The sequence below is a fragment of the Schistocerca americana genome, chromosome 3 (genome assembly GCF_021461395.2).
Source record: "Schistocerca americana isolate TAMUIC-IGC-003095 chromosome 3, iqSchAmer2.1, whole genome shotgun sequence".
NCBI classification, from domain to species: Eukaryota; Metazoa; Arthropoda; class Insecta; order Orthoptera; family Acrididae; genus Schistocerca; species Schistocerca americana.
In genome coordinates, this window is record NC_060121.1 from 93,277,550 (window position 1) to 93,303,205 (window position 25,656).

General features: G+C 37.8%; 1 protein-coding gene and 1 non-coding gene across 2 annotated transcripts in view; both read left to right on the forward strand.

Annotated features, from left to right (window-relative positions):
• The window catches only part of LOC124605891, a 374,153-nt gene that overhangs the window by 214,074 nt on the left and 134,423 nt on the right, over positions 1-25,656 (forward strand). The window contains exon 8 of the mRNA XM_047137839.1: positions 13,667-13,795. Coding sequence (XP_046993795.1) covers positions 13,667-13,795 — 129 coding nt within the window. The remainder of the gene's footprint in view (positions 1-13,666; positions 13,796-25,656) is intronic.
• Trnaa-cgc lies at positions 23,388-23,460 on the forward strand. Its single transcript has one exon. It is a non-coding gene; the product is annotated as a tRNA-Ala (tRNA).

The following is a 25,656-nucleotide window of genomic DNA, read 5'->3' on the forward strand; positions in this document are numbered from 1 at the left end:
ATAATGTACGTAACACTGATATATAACACATCTTTCTCAAATTTGTGAATAAAATGAAACAGTGAACTAAAACAGTACGCACAGTTCCACAAGAGTTCATCTGAAGTGTATTCTGCTTGTGTACACAGGGCTCAGTCTGTCTCTGGCCACACTGTCTTTCAGCCATGCTGCTAATGAGTGTGGTGAGCTGCTGAGGTCATGTTGTCTTGTGCCAAGTGGGGTTGTTGCAAAGGTGTTCAACTGCTTCTAATAGGCTCATCTAAGCAGATCATCAAAATTCTTGTAGTACACTGAATTCATGAAGACACACTGAAGATTAAGTATTTTATCTGGTTCTGTTAGGTGGTGTCCATATATTTCAACTTCTTCCACAACATTTAAAAAATGTCTCTTAGTTGCTGTATGTAAAACTTCAAGATGTGTTTCTATTAGTCGTACTGAGTTACTTGAGATGATCTTCATATGCTGTCTTATTATTTTGTATTGCTGTGTGTTCTGTAAACTGGATCTTGGAAGTTTTACGTGTCTGACCTACATACTGTTTATGACAGTCTTTGCACTTGATCCTGTAGATTCTCGATGCCTTAAATTTGCCACTTGATTTACTTGTATAATGTTTTAGCCTACATTGAAGAATTTCACTTAGGCAAATTCTATTCTTAACTCTCTTTCCTGAAACTGTTATGCTATTGAATGTGACACTTTTTGTCTATATTCTGTAGGCATGTACACTGTTTGTTGCACTTGATGTTAATCTTGTAATGCAACAAAGTCTGTTCTCTAAAAGTGGTCTGTTTTAAATTTTTGAGACACTTTATTAACTACTTCAGCCTTGTAACCACTGCTTACAGCAACTTACAAAATTCTTCACAAATCTGATGACAGTAACAATCCTTTCAGTACCGTCAAATGCGGTGATTTCGGAAGGTTTTCTCGTTATTTTGATTGTAACTTTCGTATATATTGTTAGATTAAATTGATTGTTATGGAAGTGGTAGGGTATATGTGTAACGAATAAAATATCCCAGAAAAAGAAAGTGTATATGTAGGTATATTCATCTGAGGTGGTTAAATAAAGTGTCCGAAGTCACACCATGGATTGGGGTGATTTTGGACACATATGTTTTTTAAATCTCTGTCCAAAGTTACAGTATATAGAGGGCGAATTCAGACAGTTACTGCCTTTTTTTAAAATTATACGTTCTTTTTATTTGATTTTGGTGACATTTTACACATTTTAAGGTAGCCCTTTGTTACGAATAAGTGATACAAAATGATGGTTTCATCATAGTTGATCATGTTGCTAGGTGGGAGATTTTCCAGCTTTGCCTTGATATTGGAGAAAAACATCTTAACAGTTGCTTTGTTCACTTCTGCATGAGCTCATTTAATATTTTTCCTTAAGTGAATGAATAGATCTTCTGACTGTCGTTTGAGGAATAAATGCACCCATTCTTCTCCTGGCAAATTATTATGAAATTTCTTCTCTTTTTGGCCAGATTTATCAAGGTAGCCTTTAACTAAATATCTAATACCCAATTTAGTGAAGGGAAATCCCCAATTTGCAGCCCTCAGGATACCTTGCTTCAACATTTCTTCTTCTTCTTCTTCTTCTTCTTCATTTAGCACTGGCTGTCCTCCCATTTTTTTCGGATGTGCTTCCTGCACTTTATTTTGTAGGGTTGATTTAGGTATACCATACAAACCACACACTTTTCGGTATGATAATTTACCACTCTTAATATTATGAACAGCTTTATAGAAAAGTTCCGGGTGATAATTACACCATACTGTAGCACCTCTCCTGCTCTTATATGTTCTTGGCATTGTCCGAAATCATCCCATACAGTACACAGTTTTACAAAAACCATCATTATTTTATAACCTTGCACAAGAAACTTGACAAACTTGTACAGAAATTGTCTCAATGCTGTTAGCTACAGAGTGCGTCAACAATTACAGTTAAAATAAATTCCCACTCGACGCAACAATAGAAAGTTTCCACTTTATGATATTGCATGGATTTTTAAAACTGAGACTGTTCATCAATTATTCACCTAGGGAAACAACTGATGCAAAATAAAAGTTGTGGAAAGCAATAACTGCAATCTTGCGCTTAAAATAACTGGCGCACATACGTTCAAATAAGTAATTCTTTGTTTCTATGCACTGCCAAAGAGCAAATAAGCCATACTGTCCGAATTCGCCCCGGTGTCCGAAATCACCCCATTTGATGCCCCATAAATTTAATAAAACAATGACTTCAGTTTTTGAAATATCCATAAAATTTAGTTTATTTAGATGCACTGTACTTTGCACACTATATCTGTGCAGTAGTGCCATATTGGAAAGACAGTTCATAAACTAAGGAAAACTTATGACCAAGAGGAACATTTGAAACCAATGTACACTCTACTCTAGATTTTATCACTACCAGTTTGAGAAAGGTACCTAGTGATAAATTGCTGTTATCTTTAAAGTTTAATATTTTACCTTACTAATGTGCAATATTTGAAAGCAAACAAAGTTTCAATTGGGAAAATGAAAGTTGTGAGACAGTGCTTAATTCTTGAATGTGTGTATTACCAAGAAGGAAAAAACAAAGTTAGAACCACAAGAAACTAGTCTCATTTGGTTTACTCTTGGGTCCTAAAATGAACATGACTCAGTATTTCAGTAATCCATATGTCTGGCATCTTCAGGAGAGACACTGCTGCTTCTAAGTCCTGCTGAAAACTGATGACAATACCTCAGAAGACTACCAAGAATTATTACACTGGGAGGCGCCACATAGTCAATTAGATTCCTGTTTTTACTTAATTATACACTGACTTAAAAAAAAGGTATTCGACACACTGGGACATTGTTTTCATACATTATTCCAGCATTGTCATTACTTTTGATTTGTCACCAGAGCTACAATGATCAGCTTGAAGTCTACAGATTACCTGGAAAGCATGGAATTATTTAAAATTTCTTGAAGTTGGACAACTATACTGCAGCTCTGATGCTTCGAGTCAAATTTGGGAACAGTAGAAGTCCAACATCAAAACTGTTGTATTAATCAAGACACAAACAGAACACCTTGGAAAACCATATCATTTCCAAAATTTACTAACATGTATTTTGCTTGTCCTTAGTCACAATTTTATCACAAGTACCACCAGCTTCCAGGTCTACCATACAATCTGGATTAATGTATACAGGGGATAGGCAAAATAATATGAACACCTATAATTACTTGGGAATGGTTTATTAATAAGGGGTTGGACCCCCATTTGCCCATTTCAGCTGTGATTCTTACTCAATACTGGCATATGTGTGGTGTCACCGCCAGACACCACACTTGCTAGGTGGTAGCCTTTAAATCAGCCGTGGTTCGTTAGTGTACGTCGGACCCGCGTGTCGCCACTATCAGTGATTGCAGACCGAGCGCCGCCACACGGCAGGTCTAGTCTAGAGAGACTCCCTAGCACTCACCCCAGTTGTACAGCTGACTTTGCTAGTGATGGTTCTCATTAGCCGAGATGACAGTTTAGCTTAGCCTTCAGCTACGTCCTTTGCTATGACCTAGCAAGGCACCATATTCAGTTACTATAATCTGAACAGATAATATTGTGAATCATGTACCGTCAAGAGCAACATCCTTCATTATTGGATTTAAGTTAAGTATCAATCTAATTATGTCCGCTTTCTGAATTATCATTCCTTGTCATGTTCCAGACCTCACATCAGTATAGTTCTTCCCTCCTCATTGCAGCCTGCGTGAGCTAAAATGCGTGCATTTCGGCCTCCTCTAGTAACACAGTGTTGGCTCTTCTGCCGACACAACAGTATGACTGCAGAGTCTCCAGTGGAATGTTATGCCACTCTTCAATCAGTACCCCTTCATCCTTATGTAGTGACGAGGGGGTCGGAAATCTGCTCTGGAGTCTGTGCTCCAACACTGCCCACAAGGGTTTGTCAATGTTCAAGTTCGGGGACTCTGCTGGTCAGGGAAGATGCTGCAGTTAAGTTGGATGCTCCTCATACCATGATTGTACTGTCCTGGCTTTGCGAATGGGTGCATTTTCATACTTAAATATGGCATTATTCTTGGGGAACATTATTTGAAACATGGGGTGCACATGATCACCTAAAATGTTCACATAATTGTTAGCTGTAACATGGCCTTTGGGAGAATACCATGATATGGCTGCCAACACCCATCACACTTCCACCTCCATGCTTAACCATTGGAATCAAGCAATCAGGATTGTAGGCTTCTTTTGACATTATCCAGATGTAAACCCAGTCTGATGGAAATAACAAAAATGTTGACTTGTCGGACTATATGATCAGCCATCCAGGATTTATGTTTCTGACATCATGTTTTATGCTTCTTTGCTTGGTTGTCATCACTAATGGTTTCAGTATAGCAGCTCATAGATGAATATTCACTTTATGGAGTTCTAGGCAGACAGTGTTGATAGATACAGGGTTCGAAGATAGCTATTGAGCTCTGCAGTCACTTTTGTCACCATATTTTTGCATTATTTTGACACAATTGGTGTTAGTGTATGACACACTCTGTCATTTAGTTTTGATTTGCACCCATTATTACGTTTAGACAATGGTGTCTTTCCATATTTTGTGTAGGCTGTCATGACTGTTGAAACAGTTCATATTGAAACATTCAGTAAGTAGGCTTTCTTGGTTACTGATGCTCCAGCTGATCGGGCCCCCACAATCGGCCCTCTTTGGAGCTCTGTTAGGTCTTTGATTGCACATCATCCTTGGCCTCTGACTGCTAATAGGAAGTGTGCACTGCTCACAAACAACCTGCACTGATGCCTACTACATACCGAACACATACAGTCCAGTGCGACACATGCCTAAGCTGCGTTGTTGACAGTTGAACACAATCATCCCATTACTACCAATGTTCACATTATTGTGCCTGTCCCCTGTATATTTAGTGAGTAGATCCATAATGAAAAGGACTTAGTGCAACATGGTTGTCATGTTCCTTCTCGTAGGCAGTCACAGCTGGTCTGCTGTTGCTGATTTCAAGAAGAAAGCAATAACTTGAGTACAGATGGCTGGTAATTTGGAGATGCATTTCACAGTTGAACCACCAGTCCAATGCCTTAAGAACCTATTTAAACCACTGTATGCAGTGTAAAACTATAGTTCATTGTACCTGAACTGTGACACTTGCATTAGCCCATCTAAAGACTCAAAATGCTTTTGCACAGAGGATTGCCCCTTCTTGAACATAGCAATACAGCAGCAAGACATCATCTTGTTGGCGGAACTGTGATGGTCCCCTCTTTGCTGTACATTTTAAATAAAATTGCATATTTCTAAGTTTTTTAAAGTTGTTCCATCAATTTTATAGTTTAGCATTATATTTACTCAATCCATCCCATCAAAATGTTGTTTATTTCCTTTCATATTAACAGAGTTTCCAATTTTGTTACTTCTGAAGTTGTCTCTTCAGGATCACAATTGCTTTCTCTTGGTGATACTGTGGAAGCTTAAGCCACACTTACTTCCTTACCCATACATAATCTAAAAATGAACGTATGTACAAAAAGGTGTCTCTCCTAATAGTCGTCAGGTGCATTTTCTATGGTTTTACGGTTGATAGTTTCAATTTCGTTTTTGCATTGTGTATTTGGACTCAGCCCAGACAAATAGTGCTCATCACATCCTTCATGCAAAATCCAGTGTCCATGGAAGGTGTCACTTTGTTCCCATTACAAACAAACTTGTTTTTAAGGCAGAATTTTATGTGCCCCTTCAATAGAGTGGACCCAGATTAGTCTCATATAATATTTGTTTTATCAATATGTGTTGACAGGGTCACTAAATCTCAAAGAATAACCAGTGCTCCAGCAGTGACAGCACTGCCCTGGCCAACACTGACCGCTACCACCAAGCATGCGGCACTAGAGTTTCTGCTGGAGTACTGGTTATCATTTATGTTTTACTGCCTCTGTTGGTACATATTGACAAAACAAATATTGTTCTAGACTAGTCTGCATCTGCTCTATCACATGGGTATGTAGATTCCACTTTCAAAATCATTTTGTTTGTAACAATTGACGCTCTGTCTACACTGTGCACTGCATAAAAGATGTAATGAGCACTGTTTTCTTTGACCAACTCCAGCTACCCATGCAAAAGCAAAATTGCAAATATCTGCTAAAACACCAGAGAACATGTGACTGATGGCTCTTAGGAGAGACACCCTGTGTATTTATGTATGTATGTTCCACATTTCCTCCCAAACGACTGGCTTGATTTAAACCAAACTTGGTACATGTATCACTTGTTGGCAGGAAATCATTGCTGTGTGGGTAAGAACCACCTATCTATGAAAGGGGTTGGTGTGGTCATGGGAGGGGTGGGGGTTATGGGTGGGGGAAGCAGCGTAGCCCACAAAGTGCAATACCCATACTTCAGTTATGCAATATTTGAGAATGAGAGCACTTAGAGACTTGCAACAAACTCTACACATAATTCCCAACCTTTACGAAACTTTTTCTTGCTGACAGCCCCCACCAAATGATGAAAGGAAAAAAAAATTATTTCTTACTACATTTTTTCAGTTCATGCAGTAAAAATGCTGCATGAAGCATGACATTTTGATTTATTACTTCTTTACTAGTAACTGTATTCCTGATACATTTCGCAGGCAGTATTCATGTATGCAATGAATGTACAAGGAAAATTATATCATTGTATCACACACAGTTCAGTAGATATGATATCATAAAGACTGAGATGTTTGAAAACCTGCCACATCAAGCATGATGTTTTAATTTGTTACGTCTTTACTACTAACTAGGAGATGGACACACAGTGGGCAGGAAAGGACACACTGGCATAGACAGAGGAGGAGAAAGAAATGAACATAGAGAGGGGAGGGGGAAATGAAAAGAGAGAGGGGAGAGGAAGAGATGAACAGAGAAGGGAATGAGGGGGAGATATCAGAAAAAGGAAGGCAGACGAGAGGAGCAGGGAGAGAGGGAGGCCGAGATGGACGGAGAGAAGGGGAAGGAACAGATGGACAGAGGGGGGAGAAGAAGATTCACAGATAGAGAGGCAAACAGGAGATTGGCCGAGAGAGGGGCAGGTGGAGATGGACAGGGAGTGGGGTGTGGAAGTATTAGACAAAGAAAGGTGGTGGAGGAGGTGGACTGAGGAGCAGTAAAGGGGTAGAAAGAGAGAGGGGATAGAGGAGCTGGACAGATGGGGGTGAAGGAGGAGATGGACAGAGAGAGTGGGAAGGGAGAGATGGACAGAGAGAGGAGGAAGGAGGAGATGGTCTAATAGGAGATTGGAACAAATACATACCCTGGTAATGCCAGAAACTCAGCTAGTAATGTGATAAAACTTGGAGTCCTTAATAAGGCCAGCTGAAATTAGAATTTACTGCATCATCACCCAAATTCCATGCAGTGCCAAAAACAATATAGTCTCCATGCTGTTGTGATAATGGCAACAGAATTGGCTGGATGATGTTCTGTGTGATTTTTATTCTGTATGGCAGTTTGTAGTACATAGTGAATCCATTCAAAATATATGGTGTCCATTTTCATTTCTAGATAATAAATGTCTCTGTTTTGTGTACCATATTCTAAGCTTTCAAAATGTGGCGCTACAGAAGAATGCTGAAGATTAGATGGGTAGATCACATAACTAATGAGGAGGTATTGAATAGAATTGGGGAGAAGAGAAATTTGTGGCACAACTTGACTAGACGAAGGGATCAGTTGGTAGGACATATTCTGAGGCATCAAGGGATCACCAATTTAGTATTGGAGGGCAGCATTGAGGGTAAAGATCGTAGAGGAAGACCAAGAGATGAATACGCTAAGCAGATTCAGAAGGATGTAGGTTTCAGTAGGTACTGGGAGATGAAGAAGCTTGCACAGGTTAGAGTAGCATGGAGAACTGCATCAAACCAGTCTCTGGACTGAAGACCACCACCACCACCACCACCACCACAACAACAACAACAACAACAATTCTAATGAAGTATCCATCTGTTTGACAAAACTGCCTTTATATTTTTTAAGTACATAAGTGTTGCATACACACCAATTTTACAAACAACAAAGCAAATGATGATGATATTGTTGTTGTTTTCGTCTTCAGTCTGAAGACTGATTTGATGCAGCTCTCCATGACAGATTATCCTGTGTAAACCTCTTCATCTCCGGTTAGCTACTGCAACCTACATACATCTGAACCTTCTTAGTTTATACAAGACTTGGTCTTCTTCTGCAATTTTTATCACCCACACTTCCTTCCATTATCAAACTACTGATTCCGTGATATCTCCCTGGATGTGTCCTTTCATCTGATTCCTTCTTTTAGTCTAGTTGTGCCACAAACTTCATTTTTCACCAATTCAGTTCACTACATTTTCATTTGTTGGTCAAGATACCTGCATAATTTTTGACATTTTTCTGTAACACCACATTTCGAAAGCTTTTATTCTCATCTTGTCTGAACTGATTGCTGCCTATTACTCACTTCCATTAAAGGCTACACTCTGTACAAATACCCTAAGAAAATATTTCCTAACTCTTAAATTTATGTTGGATGTTCACAAATTCTCTTTTTCAGAAATGTTTTTCTTGCTATTCTCAGTCTGTGTTTTGCATCCTACCTACTTTCATGGCCATCAGTTATTTTGCTGCCCATGTAGCATAATTAATCTGCTTTTAATACTTTTAACGTCAAATTTGCTAAGCTAATTCTTTCAGTTGTGCGTGATTTAATTCAACTACACCCCATCATTCTTGGCTTACTCTTGTTGAGATTCATCTTATAACCTCATTTCAATACTCTATGCATTCCATTCAGGTGCTCTTCCTAGTCCACTGCTGCCTCTGAAAGAATTACAGTGTCATTGGCAAACATCAAATTTTTACTTCTTCTTCCTGAGTTTTAGTTCCCAAACTCTTTGCCTTTAAATACGTCTGCTTGTGTCTGTATATGTGTGGATGGATTTGTGTGTGTGTGTGTGTGTGTGTGTGTGTGTGTGTGTGTGTGTGTGTGTGCGTGCGAGTGTATACCTCTCCTTTTTTCCCCCCTAAGGTAAGTCTTTCCGCTCCCAGGATTGGAATGACTCCTTACCCTCTCCTTTAAAACCCACATCCTTTCGTCTTTCCCTCTCCTTCCCTCTTTCCTGACGAAGCAACCGTTGGTTGCAAATGCTTGAAATTTTGTCTGTGTGTTTTTTTATTGTGTCTATCTACCAGCGCTTTCCCGTTTGGTAAGTCATGGAATCTTTGTTTTTAATATATTTTTCCCATGTGGAATGTTTCTTTCTATTTTATTCAGTTTATATAAATTTATATATATTTGTGACAAGTTTATTGTTACCTCTTAAATGTAAATGTGTTTCAATTTTTGTGTACTTATAACACACCTAACAGGACTACTTCTGTTAGTATCTTTGGAAGCACCTCCTATATGTATTATGTATTCTTGTTTTATATATTCTGCATTCTTGAGGGACACCTCACTGTGAGTCTAAGGAACAAAAGGTGTATCTAATGTAATCTCCAATTGTATGTTATCCAAAGAATCTCTACAATTATTAGGGAAAGTTCATCTACTCCATGTGTCTTGCTTTTGCTTAGGTCTGTCAGTGATCTTCTTACCTTTTCATATCTCTCACCTCATATTCATCCACTTCCTCTCCCTTTCCCATGAAGTTGTCTTCAGGTTTAATCCATTTTATACATTTCTTCCTTCTCCCAACTACAGCTTCATATTTTTATCTAGTCATTCTTCCTTTGCCATTTTGCACCTCCTTTCAATTTCGTTTTTACATGGTTGTATTCTCTCCTACCTGCATCACTTGCTATATTTTTAAATTTTCTTATTTTATCAGTGAATTCAGTATTTTATGAGGTATTCAAGAATTTAAACTGAGGCATGTCTTTTTGACTTAATTGTTCTTCTGTTGCCTTGACTGTTATTCTTCTCAAAGCTACCCATCCATCTTATCTTGTATTCATTTGCGCTGTTTCAGCCAGTCATTGCCTAATTATTCATCCTTAATCAACAGTTTATAACCCATAAATTATGGCCAGGCTCTATATTTCCCTGGTGGAAACGTTTACAGTTTAAAATTTGGGGTTTAAAATCTCTACCTTACCATTATATAATCTGTCTGAAACCTTCTTTTGCCTCCAGGTCTCTTACACGTAGTCCATAAATTTTCATGATTCTTAAACCAAATTTTAACGATGATTAAATTGTGCTCTGTGCAAAATTCTACTAAAGGGCTTCCTCCTCCTTCCCCCTCCCCCTTTCTGGTTCAAGCTTTTATACTATTTTTCTTTCTCTTCCATTCTCTACTGTCAAACTTTGGTCCCCATTGACATTTTCCCTTAATCGCCTGAATAATTTCATTTATCTCATCAAACATTCTTTTAATCTGTTCATCATCTGTGGAGCTACTAGGCATATAAACATGTACTACTGTGGTGGATGTTGGCTTTGTGTGTATGTTCAATGCTAATGCATTCACTATGCTGTCCATTGTAGCTCACTTTATTGAATATTAGACCTCCTCCTGGATGTGGCATATTTGATTTTGTGTTGGTAACACTATGCTACCCTGGCCAGAAGTCTTCGTCCGTCTGACACTAACTTCAGTATTTCCTGCTGGATTGTGAATCTGTTTCTCCATTTACAATCTTTAACATACCTACATGATTAAGGGAACTAACATTCCACTCTCCAGCCTGCAGAATATCAAATTTGATTTTTCCAACAGAAACATCCTCCTGAGAAAACCCACCCAGAGATCCAAATGGGTCACTGTTTCACATCTCAAATATTATACCCAAGTGGCTGCCGTCCTCATTAAATCATACAATAGAGCTCCATGTCCTCAGGAAAATATAATAACTGCAGTTCCATTTGCTTTCAGCCTCTCACAGAACCAACATATCAACACCATTTTAGCTAAAGGCCGGGTCAGAAAATCATTCAGTCTTTTGCACCTGCAACTACTGAGCAGCTTGCCGCCTTATGTTAGTTTGGCCTCTTAACAGATACTGATACTATGTGGTTGCAGCTGCAGTATTGCTGTCTATATTGTTAGGGAATGCAGCCACCCTACCATGGCAGGATACACTGTTCGTGGATGTATCTGTACAGACTCAGTCTGTTTATATATGGAATAGTCTTTGTGATAGAGGTCATTAATGAGATATGTCGGTATTATACCCTCGCTCATTAAAAAACACACATATGTGTCTTATGCACCTGTCAAAGGCCTTTACAAAGCCAATCAATAAATAATGTGTTGTCAGACTCCAGGACTCTGGGTTCTAATTAACCTGCTCTTCCTTTTTAACATTCTCCAGCCTATCTCTCCCTTGTCCCAGGAAACAACTAACAGTTCCAAAAGCTAAGATAGTTGTCACTTTTATTTTTATACATCTGTCTGTCAGTAATACTACATATGTCAGCTCCTGTAAGTAAATTCTAGTGAGCAGTTGTGTCTCATAATTAATTAATTTTCTCAAATGAATTTCCTTTTTTATGCAATTTAATCCAATTTTTAGTAAACACTATGATTCGCCCCTAGGGTCTCACTTCCATCACTGATAGTTACATTCATCTTTCAGTACCAAGTATCACATCACTCCCATTATGTTTGAAAAGTTTTTCATACTATGACACTTTTTATTTTTTGTTCTATGCATAATATCATAATAGCAGTCATTTTCTGAGTTCAGACACTGGTATTTTGGAGCACTGCATAGATATATTTATTCCGAATGGATGAAGAGTCACTGGCTGTGAAAGATCCTTGAGAAAATTCCACACATAGGCAGAACACACAGCTAAGAAAACTCTTATATTCTTAACTTCCGTATGATTTATTTACGCATTATCCGTAGACAAATACAAAATTTGTTTTTCATTGTGGACACAAGGTACAATTCGTGTCATAACTCTCTAGGATCAGTTGCAAAACATACTACATTTCAATTACTTATACATAATACAGTGCAAATGAGGATAATCTATTCTTCTGAGAGGAAATCTGTAACGTTATAAATACACTTATTAGTAAGACATTCCATCAAAGTCACTTTAAAACAGGTTCCTTCTCTTCCCTGGTGTAAAATGTTTACCTTCCATGTTAATAATTGCACTTTATTTATGTTGCCTGAGGACACCATCAAGGAAATGTTTAACACAATTAATAGAAATGTTTAGAAAACAATAAATAAGATTAATTAATGCAAGGAAAATGAAATATAGATGAGAAGTTCTTTTTTCTTAGATTTGTGATCAGTACCTTATTATTATAAGATTCATAGATGCCGCAAGACTTATACCTGCTCTGGTATTAATGTATATTTCTGGTGTTATGATTACACAAATGCAGATGTTTACACTGAGGTGATGAAAGTCATGAGATATCTCCTAATATCTCGTCACATCTGCTTTCACCTGGCATAGCACAGAACTCGTCATGGCATGGATTCAACAAGTTGTAGGAAGTTCCTGGCACAAATACTCACCATGCTGCCTCTATAGCCATCCATAATTGCAAGTGTGTTGCCAGTGCAGGGTTTTGTGCAAAAACTGACCTCTCAATTATATCCCATGCATGCGTGATGGACTTCATGTCAGGTAATCTGGGTGGCCAACTATTCACTCTCATTGACAAGAATGTTCTTCAAACCATTGCAAACTGCTGAGGCCCAGTGACATGGCACATTGTCACCCATAAAAATTGCAACCTTGTACATGAACATGACCGCCATGAATGGCTGCAAATGGTCTCTAAGCAGCCGAACATCCAGAGCATCCAGTCCGTTCCATGTAAATACGGCCCATAAGATTATGGAGCCACCACCAGCTTGCACAGTATCTTGTTGACAACTTCGGTCTATGGTTTCATGGGGTCTGCACAACACTCAAACCCTACTGTCACCTTTTACCAATTGAAATTTGGACTTCTATGACCAGACCATGGTTTTCAAGGCATCTACGGTCCAGCCAGTGTGGTCACAAGCACTGGAGAGATGCAGCATGTGATGTTGTGGTGTTAACAAAGGCACTCATGTTAGTTGTCTACTGCCATTACCCATTAGCACCAAATTTTGCTGCACTGTCCTAACAAATACATTTCTTCCATGTCTCACATTTATTTCTGCAGTTATTTCACACAGTGTTGCTTGTATGTTATTTCCGACAGCTCTACACAAACGCCACTGCTCTTTGTCATTAAGTTAAGGACGTTGGCCTCTGTATTCTCCATGGAGAGATGTAATGCCTGAAGTGTGGTATTCCCGGCACACTCTTGATGCTGTGGGTGGCAGAGTGTAGAATTCCCTAATGACTTTCGAGATAGCCCAGGCATCTAGCTCCAACTGTCATTGCACTTTCAAAGTCAGTTAATTCCTTTGATGTGACTATAATTATGTTGTAAGCCTTTTCACATTAATCACCTGAATATAGATGACGGCTTCGCCAATGCACAGCTCTTTTATATACCTTGTGTACATGATACTGCTGCCCTCTGTGCATGTGCATATCACTATCCCATGACTTTTGTCACCTTGGTATATATGTAATGTATGGTACATTGCTGCTACATTCTTCTCAATTGTTCATTTTTATGTTCCAGGCAAGATAAAATCTACCGAAACATGAAACGTCCTCCTGACTTTTCTTTGGCAGAGCAGTACCACATGATGATGAACTATGTCTTAGCTGAACTCCGACAGTATCAAGAGAGGCTTCGAATAGTGATAAGGTAATGTGAAATATTAATTTATCCATTATATGGAAACTAGAAACATTAGTAACAAGTAATATCTGTGACTTACTACAACATTCTACAAGTATTAGCCTCCATAAAAGTACTCAACTGCACTCAAATCTACTGATTTATAGGTCATGTTCACAGTATATTTGAAGCTCATGACTCAACTAGCAGAAAAAGGAGTAGTTCGGTCCAGGAGTCCCTTCATTAAGAGATACAAGCAAAAGAGTTACAGAAAGTGATATGAAGTTCACAAAAGTTAGACGTAAAATGTACACTGCCTCTATCCACTACCTTTAAGAACTTCATTTGCTTTGTTCTCTTCTGAGCTATGTATTCCATTTTCTTTCCTTCCTTCTTCTCCTTGTTCTATTTAACAGCAATGGAAATAGCCTATCATTCTTAAATCTCTGGTAAACAACATGCCCTGTCTTTCAATTCCACATCAGTTTTCTTTGAGTTAATATTTTGACTGCACAACAAACAGGAATGACTTCATCACAATAGTTTTCACATCTTACACACTAAATGTTTTCTCCCTTCCTGCAATGAGTTTCATGACAAATGGATTAGTTGTGATGCAGTTTCTCTCATTAAGTATAACTGCAAGATTGTACATTTTCTGAATCCTGAAATTGCATTGTAACTCAGTGCTGGCAGATTAGTACATCTCCATTATAAGTATTCTCTTATCACACAATTCACCATATATTACAATTTTATTAGCCTGCTTCTCTGACAGGGATATAATTTAATGAAGCAATGTCACAAATTATATTAACAGTGCCTCAAATCTTTCCCTCATTCTGCAGACTGAGCATGTACAGCCCAGTGAAATTGTGGACTATGTTATTTAAGTGCTTTGAAAACCCTTAGTTATGCCATCTTATTTCGTGGATAATACATATGGCTACTGTCCCAGGTACCATGCCAGTACCATATAATCAAGTCCTACTGTTCTTAAAAGTGCCTAAAGCTATGAGAGCTTAATGTGATGTACCAACTGTCCCAGAAATTTTATCCACTGTTTTTTATTAAAATACCCACATCAGACTAAAGTCACAAGGACTGTCTGCAGACAGAATCCTCACTGCCAATACCCTGAATATCCCAATACTGAGTGTACTGTTGTAAAAATCTGTAGAAACATGGATACTTGTTTCATCCTTCAGGTCATCTGAAATTTCTTCCACTTGCACCATTGCCTCTTTAGCTCAAGATATGGTAGATAGGTCCCGAACACATTCTAGTCTTCTACCATCCAGTTTATGGTTGCTTGTTTGCCCATAGTTTTTATTTCAGAGCTTTCTTTTCTCCTGTTTCTAAGTAAGTTATGCATTATCATTCTTTGTCAACTATGGTATTTATCTTTTCCATGTTATTGTGATTTATTATTGACATACATATTGCTCTCCATTTTATCCTTTTTAGTCTCTTTCAATTCAATTTTGTTACCCCCTCTAACCTGCCCCCCCCCCCCCCCCTCCCCACACACACACGCTCACCAAAACCTCATTACATTTGCACTCAGAATATGTTCTAAAGATTCTACAACAAATTGATGTCAAGGATATTGGACAGTAGTTTTATGGATGACTTCTGCTGCCCTTCTTGTAGATGGGTTTGACGTGCTTTTTTTTTTCCAAGAACTGGGCACAGTTTTTTGTTCAAGGTATCTATCACAGATTACAGTTAGAAGAGAGGCTAACTCAGCTGCAAATGCAGTACAGAATCTGACAGGGATTCCGTTGGGCCCTGATGTTTCATTCAGTTTTTAAAATTTCAGCTGTTCCTAACACAACTGACACTAATACTTATTTCACTCATCTTTTCAAAACACAACTGACACTGATACTTATTTCACTCATCTTTTCAGTGGTACAAGGATTAAACTGGGGCAATCCTCCTGGGCTTTATTTTGTTAAGGAGCATTTGAAAATGGAGTTAAGCATTTCATCTTTTGCTTTGCTACCCTCAATTTCGGTTTCTATCTCATTCGTTATGGACTGGACACTAACTTTGGTGCCACTAACAGATTTTACATATGACCAAAATTTCTTTGGTTTCTATGAAAGATTATTTGACAGTATTCTGCTATAGTAGTCATTGAATGTATCATGCATTGCCCTTCTGACAGGCAAACAGGTTTCATTCAGCATATCTCTATTTCTAGCCCTACATTTTGTTTTACACTTATTATGCAGTAATCTCTGTTTTTTCAGAAATTTCTTTACGGTGAACTGTGGACCGTGGATGTTCTTTCCCATTATGAATTGTTCTTCTGTGTACATATCTGTCCAGTACATGGTCAACTATTCTTTTAAACTCAAACATAGCCCCTCTATATGCTCCTGCCTTATGCTGAAAGTTTCAAGTTGCTCAGTGAGATATGACTACTGATTTTTTATCTAGTTTACTGAACATTTATATCTTTCTGCTTGGTTTACTTGTCCTTTGATAGTCATTGTTGCCACAAATGTGCCATGGTCACTAATACCAGTTTCAATGCGGACATCCTCAAAGAGGTCAGGTCTATTTTTTGTTGTTAGATCCGGTATGTTTCCATCTTGAGGGATGTTATTATCTATCTGTTCTAGGCATTTTTCAGAGAAGGCATTTAGTACTGTTTCACAGAATTTCTTAACACATCCACCACTAACAAAACTATAATTTGCCTATTTAATTGTTAGGTTATTAAAGTCTCTGCCAATGAATACAGTATGTTTGGAGAACTAATGTACAAGTGAACTGAGGTTTTCTCTAAAGTTCTTAGTCACATCAGGGGATGAGTCTGGCGAGCAATAGAAGGATCCAATTATCATTTTATGCTCACCCCTCATACTGAGTCTTGCCCAAACAATCTCACAGGTAGCTTCAATTTCTATCTCTGTGGATTTGAGTTTCTTGTCTACTGCAACAAATACATCACCTGCATTTCCCATTTGCATATCTTTTAAGTATACTCTTAAATCTTCCCCAAAGATCTCACTGCTATCAATTTGAGGTTCCGACCAGTTTCATTCACGTTTAGCTCCACTTCCAACTTATCAGTATATTTGTAGATGTACTATGGAAGCTGAATCTTGGCCCTGAGCAAAAGTTTATGTTAATGACCATATCATGAAAAGCATCATGAAAAGCATAGATTTGCTACTCACCAAAACTGCTATATATTTGAGCTTTCAGCCAAAAGGCCTTCTTCTGTGGTATAGAACACAAACACATTCACACAAGCACAAGTAATGCTCATGAGCACTGTGTCTGGCACCTGTGGCTGGACTGAGTTGTGACTGTGCCTAATATAAGCAGCAGTCTGGTGTTGAGGATAAGGAGGAGTCCTGAGCCAGGGGAGGGGAGGGAGGATAGCAGGGTAGTGTAGGGAACAGTGTTGTGCTGGTTGGTGGAGCATACAGGGACATAGTGGGGAGAGGGTGGGGCTGCTTGGTGGAGTCCAGAGAAAAGCTAGTAGTGTTAGGAAGGATCTACATGGCACAGACTGTGAAGCAGTCATTGAAGTGAAATATGTTATATTCGGCAGTATTTTCAGCAACTGGGTAGTCCAGTTGTCCTTTGGCCACAGTTTGTTGGTGGACACTCAACTTGTTAGTCATCATTCCCACATAGAGGGCAGCACACTGGTTGCTGCTTAGTTTGTAGATCGCATGAGTACTTTCATAGGTAGCCCTACCTTTGATGCATTAGGAGACACTTGTGATGAGACTGGGGTAAGTGGTGGCGCGAGAATGTACAGCATGAGGCAAGGGGTTTCAATCAGGTGTTGGAAGGCAGCTGAATACTAAGGTGGAAGGGGTGGGAAGGATAGTGCAATCAGCTATCTTCTGCCTGCTTTGATAGTGGCCTTATTAGATTCTTCTGAAGTCTGAGGGTATTTTGCTTTGTGTCATACATCCTAAATACCAGGTGTAACAGTTTTTTTGTGGTTGATTTTGCTTATTTTAACTCGGGAATTTCGGTCCTCTGTAAAATTTCCACAGTATTGTATTTCTCATGTCATCTTCATTTGTTTCCTCTTCCTCTTCCATTCATGTAATACCATCATAAAGTTTCTTTCCTTCTATACATTCTTTCCACTTTTCACTCGTCTCTCTGCTGTGTAGTGTTGGCTTACTAGGTGTTTTCATACAGCTGCTTCTGTTCTCCAAAGGCTGCTATAATTTTCCTGTATGTAACACCTACATTTTCTATAGTCATGCATGACTTCACAGCTTTGCATTTTCCGTCTATCCATTCCAACTCTGTAATTGTGCACTTTTTGTCACTAATTTTTAGATGTTTGTATTTCAGTCTGCCTGTTCTTATATTTTCTCCCTTCATCTGTTCATTTAATATCTTGTGTTATCCAAGGATTCCAACAGGATCTTTTCTTTTCGCCTAGTTATTCCTCTTCTTCTTTCACAATTTCATCTCTCAAAGCTATCCATTCACCTTCTATTGTACTGCTTTTATATATGTCTGTGTATCATTGCCTAACACTTCCATTGAAACTCTCACAATCTCTGGTTGTTTTAACTTATATGGGTAGCATTTCCTACCTTTCTGCTTGTTGTCAGAGACTGCATACGAGCTTATAGACATAAAGAGTTGTACTTCTGCTAGAGTTCATGGGTTTGTGTTCATCTTGACTATGATAATGAGTTCACTGTGATATTCTTTAATATTTTGTCCAAATTCTTATTTTCTTGTAATTATTAGACCTAATCCTGCATTACACCTACTTGTTATTGTGTTGATAACTCTGTATTCACCTGACCAAAAATCCATTTCCTCATGCCAAAATACTACACTAAATCCCACTACATCTAACTTCTACATCTATACAAAACTCTACAATTTATCAGATGGTGCATGATGGAGAGTACCTTGTACCATTATTAGTTATTCCCTTTCCTGTTCCTGTCACAAATAGAGTCAGGGAAAAATGAAAGTTTATATTCCTCCATATGAGCCCTAATTTCTCTTATTTTGTCTTTATGATCCTTACATGAAATTTATGTTGGTGGCAGAAAATCATTTTGCCATCAGTTGCAAATGCTAATTGTCTAAATTTTCTGAATAATGTTTCATGAAAAGAAAGTTGTCTTTCCTCCAGAGATTCCTGTTTGAATTCATGAGCATCTCCATAACACTCAATTGTTGACAAATCTAGCAACATACTTCAGAACTGCTTTGATGTCTTCCTTTAATTGAACATGGTGGGGAGCCAAAATACTGGAGCAGTGCTCAAGAATGGCTGGCAATACTAAGCTTCAGGAGGCAAGATTGTAGGTTATGCCCATGGACACACATAAAAGCAGAAGGAACTATTTTGCGATTCGGGTTTATTCAGGATAACATTTCATTTTGAAGATTTTCATATCATTTGTGAGACCATCCTTGGAAATAACAGATTACTCAGTTGTAAATATCATTCACACATGAATCAGGTCATGACAATCATTCAGGCATTTTGAGGACTATGGCTTAGTGCAGTCAATTATTTTTTTCTTCCAAGTCATTGTATTTTTAAAAACAACAACCTATATTTGACCTAGAATTGTTATTATGTTTCATCACCCTTCATCCATTCTGTATCTCATTGTGGACTACACCATGCCTGGTGGTAGCAAAATGAATAATTAGTTTTTATACTGAGAATATGATAAAGTGCTGTGTTGGGCCAACATTATGTTGTGAGCACACATGGGGTAGATAACTGTCAGAGCAGTCCAATGGCAAAATAAAATCAGACTTAGAAAATTATGTTAAGATTTATTGTTACAGTATTATGTCAAGAGAAGTGAACATTGATTGTTGCCCTGTTACTCATTGTTATGTATGAAACAGAAGAGTGTTCATTTAGAATCAAACTAATTTCCAAAGTTGTGACAACTTAACAGAAAGTTACATAGGATAATAGGGTACCTAATCTCGGGAATATGTGGACTTCAACTGGATGACATCTCAAAGGTTACTGTATGCTGATTTTTATTATCCCTTATATAATCTGAAGGCATGTAACTACAGCCCACAGTAAGCTTTCACATAAGAATTGTAATATAACGTGGTGAAAAATGATTTTCTGTGGTGAACTTAGGGATGTGTATCACTGCTTAACACAAGAAGATAATAATATACCGCGTCATACTACAGATATCCTCCACTAAATAAGTAATACATATCTTGTGTAAACTGGAGTGCTGCTTCTTAATGGTGCCATAGGTTCATCTTGATGTTACTGCATTGCCACTCATGAATCATGCAAAGGTAGAAATAAGCTTCAGGAATTCATGTTCACAACGAGTTTTACTTTCCACACTAGATGTTCAATGGTGAACCACATGTAAAATTGACTGAACACTGTCTCATGACTGAAGTCAAACTGAACGCCAACTGAGATATGGCGGTGTACAAATTGCCTCTATTTATATGATTTTAAACAATTACTGACATTGCTACATATTAAATTATTAGGTTTAACAATTACAACTTTTACATACATCTTCCCAAAATAAATAGAAATTTACATGAAATAAAAGTGAATAATTTCCTACAAAGACAGAAATGAATCTGTTTCTATTAAGACAATAAATTGAATGTTTCATCATTACAACAATATATTTCATTAATTTGCATATACCTTTTTACTTACTTAAAGGATAATCATCCTATCATTTCAGGTGAACAGAGGGATCAGTTTCATTAAATGAAAGACCGAGATTCAATTAATTAAATTTTGTATGAGTAAAACTTTACATTTCTGTATAGTCAGTCATAATTACAATTCCATCAACTGACACCAAATAAAACATTAGTATGCTTAATTCTGACTGAAGAATTATCATATCAAGATTATATTATGGATATAATTTGTTTTTTAGTTTGAAAACATAAAAATAGCTGTCTTTCAGACTATAAATATCGGAACTTGAATTGTTAATTACTCCATAATTACAATAGCAATTTTATATTACTACCATGTGCCTGAAGTTTGTACAATGTTCAAATTATGATGGTACATCAGCTTTTAACCCAACATGTTTCCTTCATCCTGCATATTGGTGAGGCCTGATGTAAAAAATGTTGAGACAATAGCTTAAATAAATGTAAATTATTAATTTGCTGCAGAAGAAAATCTTCAGTGTATTTGAATACAGGTAAACAGAAAAGAAAAATTCAAAGCAGCATACTGATATTACACATATGCCCTCTTCAGGAGAGAATTGGTAAAAGGATATAGGGTCCTAAAGGGTTGTGGTATTACAATCTCCCCCCCCCAAAGAGGTTTGACTATCTCAGAGAAACAAAGCTCTTCAAAATCCCTGGCTAAAGTGAAGAGGATATATCATGACTAGTGTATCAGACAAACAATTTGACAATTAGTGTGCGTGAAAATATATTTTGTATATGAGGTTTAGTCGGCAACTTTCTCATATACAAGATGAAATACAAAAAGAAATACAAGTGCATAAAATTTCAGTTTCATTCTCTTGGTGATCTTTTGATGCACTCTGTTGAATGTTCTATGAGATTTCTTATTATTATTTCAGTTGATTATATATTATTACGTAAAAAAAATTGTCTTATCTAAAAAAAAAATATTAGTGTGGTACCCTCCCCTCCCCCCCCCCCCCCCCCCCCCCCCCCACACACAACCGAATACCGGAATGCCAGACATTAGATAAATGCTATATAAAACAAATTTTGATGTCCAAATTTCAAATAAATTAAAGAAAATGTATCATCTTTCTAATTTAATACTCAGAATGATCATAGCTATATCAGTGTCCTCAAATAAATGTGATTGTACATCAGTAAAGAAGTTCAATTGCATCTCCCAAAAATCCCTTTGTCATTACAACTACTGTGTCTCTCACCACTATGAGTTTATCAAATACAGTAAACTGTACATCAGTATAAAATGCTGCATTTTACCATGCTCCACTGCAGGTTACTTTATTCCAACTCCTTCCTCAGTTCATTTCAAATTTATATCAGCACAAGATCACCACTACTTTACTCATATATGCATATATCCTATAATTGTTAGTTACTCTAATTATAGTGTAACTTCCCATTCAGAAGTATGGTGAACTATGCAATGAAAAAAGTTATTCTGTGTATAAAATACAGTGTGACAAAGCAAAATTTAAGTTGATAACATAAAATCTAATGTACTATACCAAACAAAATGTATATTTGTTACCATGAATGACAAATCAGATTCAAGAGTCATCCCACATCAAATCATAGAACCCTAATTTAAAGTATATAATAGAAAATGCAGAGGAGAATTCCATCCAGTCTGTTACGTGGAACCTACGTAGTGCATAGAACTGCGAGTTCATCCACTCATAGGAAATGTGATTGCAGCAAGTGACTGTAAGGCCACAAAACAAGTTATATTTGAAGAAAATCATATACCAGTAAGAAGGTTCGTAATCAGTTAGTTCAACTTGCAAAATCTAATAAGAAATAAGTATGCAAATGCGCAAATCGGTATAATATGGAACTTCCAGTTCCAGACAAAATGTTCAAGGCCCATGTTTGCGCTGCGTGGACTGACCTGGAAGTTATGACTTTCCATTCCAGGAAATAAAGACTGAAGTGTTTTATCCACGGCATAGAAACAGAAGACTAGTAAATGGGATTCATGAGGCACGAACTGGACTGTACGATGAGGTTTTGCTCATAAGAAATATCTAATGGACAATGATTACACCTCATGTCAAATATGGAAATTTCTTCCAGATAAACAAAATCATTCATGTTCATACTGTAATAAAACATGGTGAAAATGATTTTGTAGATGATGTTCAGTCACTATCTACTTATTTCATACCACATTTTGATACAAATGGTTGTCTGAAGATAAATACATATATTGACACTTCCACAATTCAATAAGAAGAGCAATGCAAGTATTCAATAGTATCTTGAACAAGCAGTTAAAATAAAACACAATGACAATATTTGTATACATCACTGATATGACATTGACGTAAAAAGCATATCCCGACAAAAGTGGTTGCACAAGGGTGATGTCAAAGAGTCTGTAGCAAATTCCAGCACACAGAAACATGTTGATCAGATGGTCACGTGCAAAAAATATAAATGACTAAGAAGAACGTCGGTACCGTATTTACTCGAATCTAAGCCGCACTCGAATCTAAGCCGCACCTGAAAAATGAGACTCTAAATAAAGGGAAAAAAAATTCCCGAATCTAAGCCGCACCTGAAATTTGAAACTCGAAATTCAAGGGGAGAGAAAAGTTTTAGGCCGCACCTCCAAATCGAAACAAAGTTGGTCCATTGTAATATGAGACACAATTTAGGTCGAATGAAAGACGATACAGCTACAGTAGTTTGGTTTGAGTCGTAAGATTAGCAGTTAAGTTTTACCAGGTAGCCATTGCTATGCGTCAGGTGCACCGTCCGTATTTATATGGGTACCCTTCCTTTTTCACGTGTTTCATCTGGTTTGAATCGATTGCTTATTTTGCTTTGATCTGATAAGTGCCGTTTTCTTTGTTTAGGTGTTTAAGTCACTCTAAGTTGAAAATGCATTACTGTACAGCGTTTATCGAGTGAGGTGGTGCAGTGGTTAGCACACTGGACTCGCATTCGGGAGGACGACGGTTCAATCCCGTCTCCTGCCATCCTGATTTAGGTTTTCCGTGATTTCCCTAAATCGCTTCAGGCAAATGCCGGGATGGTTCCTTTGAAAGGGCACGGCCGATTTCCTTGCCCATCCTTCCCTCACCCGAGCTTGCGCTCTGTCTCTAATGACCTCGTTGTCGACGGGACGTTAAACACTAATCTCCTCCTCCTCCTCATGTACTGCATCATGCATTGTTTGTCGCATTCTGATAGTGCGTGTTTACGGCCTGTCGCCGCCCGCGGCATGGCTTGCTTTTGTGCGTGCTACTGCCGCTTACAGTAAAAAAAAAAAAAGGGGGGGGGGGAGAATCATCTCATTAGCGAAGCAATGGCAATTGTTACTTACACTGCTGCTTTCTTTGATAATGATCAACAAGAACCAAATAATAGACTGCATATGATAGAACATGTTCTGAACCAGAGTTAGGTGAAACTTTTTCTCTGTTTGAAAATATTTGCGGCCGCTTCTTTAGTACATCAAATTCTGCACAGAAATTAGTCATCTTAGATTTAAAAATGTAACAGTTGCCGTGCTTCGTTTCTGACTGTATCACTATTAGGCATAAGAATAATACGAATATAAACATGACATGATACGTATAGCAGACAGGATTTAAATGAGATAGCAGCAAACACTAAAGAATACATGGCAAAATGTTTATATTCATATTATTCTTATGGTGAAGAGAATACTGCATGTGATTCACATTTCATCAGGTTCCTATTAGCAACAGTCTTGCCAGTCGGATTTTCGTAGTACATTGAAATTCTGCTAAATTCTAAATTCGAAGATGAACAATATGGAATTTGTATTTACTTCATTGGTTAATGTATGAAAATGCAGTGGTCGAAACTCGGGGCAGAGAAAAAAAAGCACTTTTCCACCTTTTTTAAAAAAAAAAATTATTTACTGACGCAGAGGTTTTGTCGCCAGTATTTATCTCTGTGCCTACAAAGCATGCCTGTGTAGCGCTGCATATATTCGACGGCAGAAGTTAGTTGTGGCGGCACCTACCAACATTTTTCGGAACTTCCGCTTGCTTTACACTCGATTCTAAGCCGGAGGCGGTTTTTTGGATTAAAAAAAACGGAAAAAAAGTGCGGCTTAGATTCGAGTAAATACGGTATACCATATGACAATTTTGTGCATCAAAGTACCAAATAAATCTAAAAACAAAGATGATGTGACTTACCAAATGCAAGTGCTGGCAGGTCGACAGACACACAAACGAACACAAACATAAACACAAAATTCAAGCTTTCGCAACAAACTGTTGCCTCATCAGGAAAGAGGGAAGGTGAGGGAAAGACGAAAGGATGTGGGTTTTAAAGGAGAGGGTAAGGAGTTATTCCAATCCCGGGAGCGGAAAGACTTACCTTAGGGGGGAAAAAAGGACGTATACACTCGCACACACACACATATCCATCCACACATATACAGACACAAGCAGACATATTTAAAGACATGGTGAGGCATTGGCATCAGATTTTGTCTTTCAGCATCCCTAGAGATGTCGGTCGATCACGATACACTTGCGACTTCAGTTAACCCCAAAGCCAATAATCGCACGGTCTGAGGTCTTGGGACCTGAGAGGCCAAGCATGACGAAAGTGGCGGCTTGGTCTTTAAATATGTCTGCTTGTGTCTGTATATGTGTGGATGGATATGTGTGTGTGTGCGAGTGTGTATCCGTCCTTTTTTCCCCCTAAGGTAAGTCTTTCCGCTCCTGGGATTGGAATGACTCCTTACCCTCTCCCTTAAAACCCATATCCTTTCGTCTTTCCCTCTCCTTCCCTCTTTCCTGATGAGGCAACAGTTTGTTGTGAAAGCTTGAATTTTGTGTGTATGTTTGTGTTCATTTGTGTGTCTGTCGACCTGCCAGCACTTTCGTTTGGTAAGTCACATCATCTTTGCTTCTAGATATATTTTTCCTACGTGGAATGTTTCCCTCTATTATAACCAAAGTACTAAATAACGTATATGACAAACACTAACAACCAATATTTAAAAAAAAAAGAAAAGAAAAGCACAACGAAAAATATGCAGAATCAAATATAGGTAAAAGCACAAATCATAATGTACTGGGTGATCAATTGAAAACTGAATAAATCGCCGAATAATGTAGATAGAGAGGTACAAATTGAGACACATGATTGGAATGACATGGGGTTTTATTAGAACCAAAAAAATACAA